The 9074-nt window shown below is 38.3% G+C and overlaps 1 protein-coding gene across 5 annotated transcripts; it reads right to left on the bottom strand.

Moving 5' to 3' along the window:
* Nucleotides 1–2596: 2596 nt before the first annotated feature.
* LOC149962312 (WD repeat domain phosphoinositide-interacting protein 3) lies at nt 2597–6455 on the bottom strand. Of its 5 annotated transcripts, none has more exons than XM_090179760.1 (10): nt 6439–6455; nt 6050–6187; nt 5913–5987; nt 5751–5852; nt 5499–5681; nt 5249–5439; nt 5101–5186; nt 3836–3937; nt 3648–3772; nt 2597–2973 (listed from the first exon to the last, which is right to left on the bottom strand). In XM_090179760.1, the coding sequence occupies exons 2-10, from the start codon at nt 6114–6116 to the stop codon at nt 2867–2869; spliced, it is 1038 nt and encodes a 345-aa protein (XP_090035886.1). In that variant the 5' UTR covers nt 6117–6187; nt 6439–6455; the 3' UTR covers nt 2597–2866. The 5 variants fall into 5 exon arrangements, with proteins under 5 accessions (XP_090035886.1, XP_090035896.1, XP_090035862.1 ...); XM_090179770.1 differs by lacking the exon at nt 6439–6455 and adding an exon at nt 6258–6427 and having other exon boundaries at nt 5751–5831; XM_090179736.1 differs by lacking the exon at nt 6439–6455 and adding an exon at nt 6258–6425.
* Between the last annotated feature and the right edge of the window lie 2619 nt (nt 6456–9074).

Below are 9074 nucleotides of genomic sequence, written 5' to 3'. Positions count from 1 at the left end.
ACGTGTCCAACGCTAGTTACGAGACGAGACGAGTCAAACGCTAGTTACGAGACGATTAGTTTCAAACGCTAGTGACGATCCGATTAGTGTTAAACGCTAGTTACGAGACGATACGTGTCAAACGCTAGTGACGAGACGATACGTGTCAAACGCTAGTGACGAGACGATACGTGTCAAACGATAGTGACGAGGCGATACGTGTCAAACGCTAGTTACGAGACGATTAGTTTCAAACGCTAGTGACGATCCGATTAGTGTTAAACGCTAGTGACGAGACGCTACGTGTCAAACGCTAGTGACGAGACGCTACGTGTCAAACGATAGTGACGAGACGATACGTGTCAAACGATAGTGACGAGACGATACGTGTCAAACGATAGTGACGAGACGATACGTGTCAAACGCTAGTTACGAGACGAGACGAGTCAAACGCTAGTTACGAGACGATTAGTTTCAAACGCTAGTGACGATCCGATTAGTGTTAAACGCTAGTTACGAGACGATACGTGTCAAACGCTAGTGACGAGACGATACGTGTCAAACGTAAGTGACGAGACGATACGTGTCAAACGATAGTGACGAGGCGATACGTGTCAAACGCTAGTTACGAGACGATTAGTTTCAAACGCTAGTGACGATCCGATTAGTGTTAAACGCTAGTGACGAGACGCTACGTGTCAAACGCTAGTGACGAGACGATACGTGTCAAACGATAGTGACGAGACGATACGTGTCAAACGCTAGTGACGAGACGATACGTGTCAAACGCTAGTGACGAGACGATACGTGTCAAACGCTAGTTACGAGATATTCGTGTCAAACGCTAGTGACGAGAGGATACGTGTCAAACGCTAGTGACGAGACGCTACGTGTCAAATGCTAGTGACGAGACGCTACGTGTCAAACGCTAGTGACGAGACGATACGTGTCAAACGCTAGTTACGAGACGATACGTGTCAAACACTAGTTACGAGACGATTAGTGTCAAACGCTAGTGACGAGATGATACGTGTCAAACGCTAGTTACGAGAGGATACGTGTCAAACGCTAGTGACGAGACGATACGTGTCCAACGCTAGTGACGAGACGAGACGAGTCAAACGCTAGTTACGAGACGATTAGTTTCAAACGCTAGTGACGATCCGATTAGTGTTAGACGCTAGTTACGAGACGATACGTGTCAAACGCTAGTGACGAGACGATACGTGTCAAACGATAGTGACAAGACGATACGTGTCAAACGCTAGTTACGAGACGATTAGTTTCAAACGCTAGTGACGATCCGATTAGTGTTAAACGCTAGTGACGAGACGCTACGTGTCAAACGCTAGTGACGAGACGATACGTGTCAAACGCTAGTGACGAGACGATACGTGTCAAACGATAGGGACGAGACGATACGTGTCAAACGCTAGTGACGAGACGATTAGTGTCAAACGCTAGTTACGAGACGATACGTGTCAAACGCTAGTGACGAGACGATACGTGTCCAACGCTAGTTACGAGACGAGACGAGTCAAACGCTAGTTACGAGACGATTAGTTTCAAACGCTAGTGACGATCCGATTAGTGTTAAACGCTAGTTACGAGACGATACGTGTCAAACGCTAGTGACGAGACGATACGTGTCAAACGATAGTGACGAGACGATACGTGTCAAACGTAAGTGACGAGACGATACGTGTCAAACGCTAGTGACGAGACGATACGTGTCAAACGCTAGTGACGAGACGATACGTGTCAAACGCTAGTTACGAGATATTCGTGTCAAAAGCTAGTGACGAGACGATACGTGTCAAACGCTAGTGACGAGACGATACGTGTCAAACGCTAGTGACGAGACGATAGTCATATTTATGGCTAATAAATAAGAAATACTCAGATAAATTATCAATAAATCTTATTATTTAATTTAGATTGTTGCTTTGTAAAGTAAGTTTAATAGACTTTCATTTTCCGTTTCCCGAAAATCCGAACTTTGGCAAGCCACCGGCCAGTAACGACCTCTGTCCATGGAACCAATTAACTTAAGTGAATTAACCAACACCCCGGTCCGTAACTCTCCGGGCGTTAGCTTTCAGAGCTGAAAAATTATTAACTTAAATTTGTATTGAATGATTTACTAATTAAATCTAACTTTAATTGACTTGAAATATAGAAAAGGCGGAGGATTGAAGTGTCAGGAATCCGATGGTGGTTTCAGAATTTGTCTTCTATGAGTAATTTTTTCTCTAGATCCGCGGGATTAATTGAGTGCAAAAATTTTCTCCCGTCCCAAAACTCTTCGAAAATTTGGGCTTACGGATCCAGTATAGCTCAAAGCCATGCGATCCGTAACAGTTTGCGTTCTTTAGGACATAGGCTTACGGAAGCGAGTAATAGAGTCTAAGAATAAACCGTAAACGTATTGGTTTACTTTAATAATCAGCTAGGCTAATACCCAAGGCATCTAATGATGAGGGTGATGGCAAGCCCTTCATGTCACGCGAACCAAGAGCTCCCTACACCTACTATTACCATTAACCTCTAACAAGTTTTTATGAGACGATAAGTGTCAAACACTAGTTATGTTACTTACGATGTTAAAAAAATTAAGTTTTATAGTTAATACGCTTTACTTCGTCTCTTTTAACAATTTTTACATATCATAGTAACAATGAAAAGGCGCGCTTATTGTAAAAAGATAATTACTCTCATCGCGAAAAACTCAAATAGATCCTGTGGAAACCAGCCAAGAACATTTTCACAGCAATATAAAATTTTCTTACATAGTATATACTGTTTATATTACATTATTCCACTTCATTTCCTTTTGAAAAATTGACCAACTTGGAATAAAAAGACAGTCAACCTGTCTCATTTGAGCTTACGATTTCTCATCTGCTAGCTCCAAAAACTGCGCGTACACATCGCGACTGCATTCCCCTTTACTATTAAACAAAAATTTATAGTAACTTCCATCAGCACACACCGCTACGAAAGATAAATATCAAACATTAGTAATAATAATAAGATACTATTATTCAAAAACAGTGGTTTTCAAAGTATGAGTTACAGCATGTTCTATTTTTAAATGTGTAAATTTTTTATGGATTGGTTTCAAAGAGGATAAGAAATAGTGTTGGATGTTATTGTAATTTAACAGATTCCGATACAGATTGAGTATTTACCGCTACCAATACCCATTATTTAACCAATATTTGAGGATTGGGAAAACATTACTGATCTCAATTGTTCCTTAATTGTGGGACCTCCTGTATATTGACTTAAATTAAATTTGGCAAAGTTTTATGTATAAATCGACTTGATTTTAGTGGGCCCCTAAGTGAAAACAAATGTAAGCTATAGCCAGTCTTGCCTATCCCTGTTACTGATGCCAATACCTAACCGATTATTACATAAGACATAATCGCGGACCTGCACCAGCTAAATTAGCAAAGCCAAAGGTAAAGGTAAACAGCTCCATCTGCCTTGTTTATATTAAAATATATTTTAAAATATTAGGAAAAAATTGGTATAACTATTTTTTAAATCAGAAATTTAGAGACTAGCAGTTTTGGAATATCAATAACAAGAAAGAAATTTTTTATCATAGAGAAGTACTGATGTACTAAGAAAGTTTGAAGACCACAACTTTAAAGAATTACCTATAACGGAACAAGGATCAACCCCAAAAGCACAAATGCAATGGGATCCACCTGGCACTTGAAAGCGGGAGAAACTCCACTTAGAACTAAAATATTTCGGAAGGAATGGAGTCGCTGATGCTAGACTGTCAGAAACCGAGACAAAGATAAATTCAAGGTAAATATTAAAAATACTGGGCAGGAAATACCTCGATTGTTTATTTTTCTTTGTGTCTTCAACTGCAAATATATGTACGGTACCATGATCACTCGAAACACAAAGTAGAGAAGAATCGTGGTTGAAGTTTATGCTGCAAAAAATTCCAAATTGCCATTATAGTTTCTTTATGAAAGAAATAATATAAATTTACATGAACAAAATATTATTTTACAGTAAATTTGTGATATAATTACCAAGAATGTTTCTCTGACTATGCTGAAGATGGCGCTACACAACGATAGGAGGCTTGCTCAATCTTTTTAATTACAATGCCTGATGCATGCTCAGCATCAGCCTGGGAAATAAGGCGGTGGCAGTGGGCAAATGACCAGTTTAAAAATTGCCAGGACCAGTTTATTAATTAAATCGGAGGGGGGTTAGTGGTCCACTTAATTAATTCGAGGTGAATATTTTGAAATTGGTAGGTCCAAATGTTATATTATTAGTCTTTGGATTTGAAGGTCTGTGTAACGGCGGCTGCGGCATGTTGGTACATTCCAATTTGAATTAAATTCCAAGCTATTAAAAACGGTTAAAAGTTAAAGCACGCTATTCTAATGTAGCAGACGATGTGCACTGGTCTTGGTCCAATTTATTTATTCTAGGCCAAGGGGGGTCACTGGTCACCTGTCAACTTTCAACTTTCAAAAAAATCCTTATTTCCCACCCTGCTCAGCATCATATGTTAATTGGATATGCAACTGAGCATGCCTCGCTTTGTTATTAAATAAGAGGTTAAGTCCCCTAATGTTGTGTAGCGCCATCTTTAACATAGTAGGAGTAAAAAGCTTCCTTATTATAAATCATAATAGAACTAACAGGGTTGCCACAAAATTTACCTGACCTTTTTAAGAGATTTTTCTCGACTTTTTAAGGCCAAAACTTTTATTTTACAATTATCAGAAGTTAATAAATTTAAATGTACTTATATTTCAGTAAAAAGGTTATTGCAATGTAGAAAAAAAAGCCAAACTTTCAAGCAAATAAATGATAATCAGAGAATTTGACCTAGATCTAGAGTAAAATTACCTCTAGATAAAATTTAATTCCCTGACTTTTTACAAATTCTTAAAATTCCCCGACTTATCATTTTTACAAATTCTTAAAATTCCCCGACTTATCATTTTTAAAAAGTCTTAAAATTCCCTGACCTTTAGGCACATTCTTAAATTCCCTGACTTGTGGCAACCATGACTAAGGCTTAATACTTATGCAAAAAGCAGAAAGATGTCCCTTTTCAAAAATATAACTCACCAATAAATATTTGCATTATTGGCACCTCTTCTTAGTTCATGAATTAAGCTTCCTGAAACTGTGTCGAAAACTCGAATCAGAGTACCCTAAAACGCAAAAAATACAAAACTTAGAACAAGTCCAACAAATTATTTTTTATCACACATACTTTTTCAGAAGCTGTAGCTAATTTGGTACCGGGCAAATTTAGAGCAATACAACTTAGAGAAGCTTCGTGAGCAGATATATCAAGAGGAGCTTTTTCTGTATTTGCCAAGTCAACAATTTGAACATGGCCCATTTTCCTCCCAGGGAAAGCTAGTAATGAATTATTACTGTTTGGACAAAGAACGCATAAACCTAAATAAAAATTCGCAGATTATTAATGAGTATGCATAATTATTATTAGTAAAATTTACCCAATGGATTTGGACATGTTTCAAAAACATGAAGCTGTTGTGGGTTTTGCGTGAACGTATATACTTTAATTATCGTTTCTAGGACCACAACAATGCGGTCTCTTCGTAATTTCACAGATTTAACATCACTAGAAAATTCTAGCTCAATGACATGTTTTTTCTTTAAATCGTCCCATACCATAACTGAAATGTTTACAACTATTGTATTTTATACATTTAAGATCACAGATTACAAAAATGATAAAATCTCACCTTTATTTTGGGGGTATCTTGGGTTTTTTCCGCCTCCAACTACTGCGAGATAATTACATCGGAAGAGCATTTCCACATACCCTATACCACCATCAGAGAAATCTAAACCAATCACCAAAAATATTGAAATAAAAGGTTTGACAATTTACTGGATTTTCAAACCTTGTTTTTCTTTTTCTTTTAAAGGGTCGCAATTGTATACTCGGAACCCAGTTTCCATACCACAAGCAAAGCAACCTATGTTAGAAGTTATTTAATGAGTACTTATAATGAAAATGTTATCGTTTAATTTACACTACCTTGGTCCTGATTAAAGCCAGCATAAAGCAAGCCATTGCCATTGGAATTTGAAGGCCCGAGATTCATTTCAAATTGTGCAATATGTAACTAAGTAAATTGAACAGTTTACGACGTCATAGACACGGTTGATTTTTCAGCTGTAAGGGGGTGGAGAATCCATCAACGAAAATAGTCAGGACAAAATTAAGCACAGGCTTAGAATCTTACGGAGCAAAAACCGAAAAAAACTTGTTGAAATTAACTAATAACAAAATTTATTAGCAACACAATAAATTATGCAATGCTACCTTACATTTTTCAATATATTTTTAGAACTACCAACTGTTTTTCTATATTTAAGCTAAATAAACACCCACGCATTAGATACTTTTGACAACTAAAAATAGACCTATCTTCATTCTCGAAGTTCTCAGGATCCCATTGAGTTGGGAATATTAATCTAGAGATCCAATCAAATCTGCTCCCCTCGAAACAAGTTTTTGAAAAATACGAATGTGCCGTCTGCTCTAAAATGACGAGCAAACGTTATCCTATGACTCGTGGCGCCATCCATTATTTTGAAGAAAAAAATATTTTTGCTTGAAAACGCGTCTTATTTGAACGAACCATTGAGAGATAGACGGCGCCACGGGTAGAATGATAACGTTTTCTCGTCATTTGGGACGCCGATGGGAGCAGACGACAGTATTCTTATTTTTAAAAACTTGTTTCGCGAAATACTGAAATCCGACGTTTCGATTGGACCTCTAGATTAATATTCCCAACTCAATGCAGGATCCTCCATCAAAACTCAGCCAGCACCTCCATCTAGTGGCGATATTTATGATATAGCTTGTTTTCTCACCGTAGAGTAATAAAGCCAACAGGAGTAGACAACAGGTGAGTGCAATGAGGTTCTTGAAATGTTTTTAAATTACAGATAGTAATTCATAAAAAAAGCGTTCCCCATGGCGTTCCTTTTAACCAGGTAGCTTTTTTAACATATCAAGGCTTGGAAAAAACACGAAGTTTGTTTACAGGTGAAAAGTTTCCATTATTTCCACAAGCACTGGCTCTCGGAAAAATTACTTCTTGGTGACTTCCTTTATGCATGCAAAGAATATTCTTTGATGCATGGCCCATAGAAATCTCATAGGTAACTAGAATGCTGCCGCCTACGGCCGAGCTTGACGCCAGTTCACCTTGAACCTTCAGCCAATGAGAGGCCGTAGAGTGGTTCCGCCAAGGAGGATAATAATCCTCCTTGGATCCGCTACTATAGCGGGAGATCGGTGACGTCATTCTCTCTGGTGACATTAAATTCTTGGCAGAACCACTCTTTGAGCTCTGATTGGCTGAGATCTGGCTATCGTCTGCCACGGCGTTTGGCCCATTTTCCAGTTACACGGCAGCATTCTAGTTACCTATGAGATTTCTATGGCATGGCCATGGGCTCCAAAGTTCGGTGGCAAAATGTGTGTAAAGTCAGTAAAGTGCGAAATTTACGGTTGACTCTGCCCGACTCTGCCAAGGCCGAGTGAGGGGTTGCGGGGGATGAAAAGCATGCTCAATTTTCTTTTTTTTTTGCCACCGAACTTTGGAGCCCCTTTAAGCATCTCTTGCTGGTCCTGGAGAGCCTTCACACCATGCGCGCTAAATTTAAAGTTAAAAAAAGACCCACGCACACAAAAATATGAAACTGTACACTTGAGTCGACACTAAGAATCTAATGCAAAGTAATAGTACTATTATAGTTGATTAACCGCATAGAGATGGCGTGAAGAGAAAATAGCCCTGACTTCGGTGTCCAACTAGTGAAAGCAATATCAATAAATTATCCTTCAAGGAATTGTCAAGAAGTAATATTTCGGAGAGTCAGGACCCACAAATCACGGTTTATATATTGCTTGTTAAAATAATTGAAATTTTTCACCTTTACAGCAGCAACAAGCGTTCCTTTTTAACTAGGTAGATTTTTTGACATACTTTCTGTTTACTGGACTGGTGAAAAGTTTCCATTATTTCAACAAGCACTTTATTAACCATAACTTGCAGGTCCTGGCTATCGGAAATATTACTTCTTGGCGATTCAGTGTTGCCAATGTGTGGGATAAATCATACATTGTGGGATTTTTGGCGATTTTTTGGGCTGTGTGGGATAATGGGATTTTTAAGCGAAAATCATTGATTTGGTGGGATTTTTGGCCTTAACTTTTGAAAAAGCACTATTTCCAGAAATTCATAAACCGAAAATATCAGACTTCTATTTCTCTAACGCTAGATGCAAGTGTTTGAAAATTACTACTTCATTTTCCCCTTCTAGTTGCAGTATTTCGGGCCCTTTTACTCGTAATTTAATTTTTTTCCCGCGCTGGCATACAAAACTTGAAAATATTTGGCATGTTTTCCGCTGGGTTTTGGGAGGGGGAATGGCTAAAAACGTGTAGAGGGTTTGGCTGGAAATTTTGGAACTGGACTGTGGGATTTTCGCTCGTGAAACATGGGCAACACTGTGGCGATTTCGTTGGAGAATGATTTATTTAAACGTCTATTAATTTTGGCAGATTCAACAACTCATGACGATCCTTGATTTTCTAATGCCAAATTACGCATTTCTCCCAGGAATAGGCGCTTCAAGGAAATTGCCAAGAAGTAATATTTCAGAAAGCCAGGACCTGCAAGTCGTGGATTATATAGTGCTCGTTGAAATAATGGAAACTGTAAATAGAACCATGTTTTTGCTAAGCCTTAAAGGGAATATAACCTCAGGTATTTGGTGTGGAACACCAACGTTTGCAGCTCTGTCCGCTATTGCCTTTATCTTTAGAAATGTTTGGCGCCACTGAACAGGGAAATTTGAAATATTGAAGGGGTCTTCTATAAAGATTGCTTTGCAGGTTATATTCCCTTTAATATGTCAAAAAAAAACTACCTGGTTAAAAGTAAACACTTGTTGCTATGATTTGTACTTCGTAAATTCTAGGTTTATACAGGGAGAGAAACGCTAGAGGTTATATCAAGAGACATACAACTCTCTTTACTACT

This window comes from Leiobunum rupestre, chromosome 1 (assembly GCF_980474605.1).
Source record: "Leiobunum rupestre chromosome 1, qqLeiRupe1.1.hap1, whole genome shotgun sequence".
NCBI lineage: Eukaryota > Metazoa > Arthropoda > Arachnida > Opiliones > Sclerosomatidae > Leiobunum > Leiobunum rupestre.
Note: the sequence above shows the minus strand (reverse complement) of the source record. Positions and strands in the feature narration are given on the sequence as shown.

Coding starts and splice junctions, on each gene's coding strand:
- LOC149962312 (XM_090179760.1), bottom strand. CDS start 6,116: ATGAATCTCGGGCCTTCAAATTCCAATGGCAATGGCTTGCTTTATGCT. Junction 5,682..5,750: donor AAGATACCCCCAAAATAAAG/GTGAGATTTTAT, acceptor TAAACATTTCAG/TTATGGTATGGGACGATTTA. Junction 5,187..5,248: donor TAGCTACAGCTTCTGAAAAA/GTATGTGTGATA, acceptor TTTGCGTTTTAG/GGTACTCTGATTCGAGTTTT.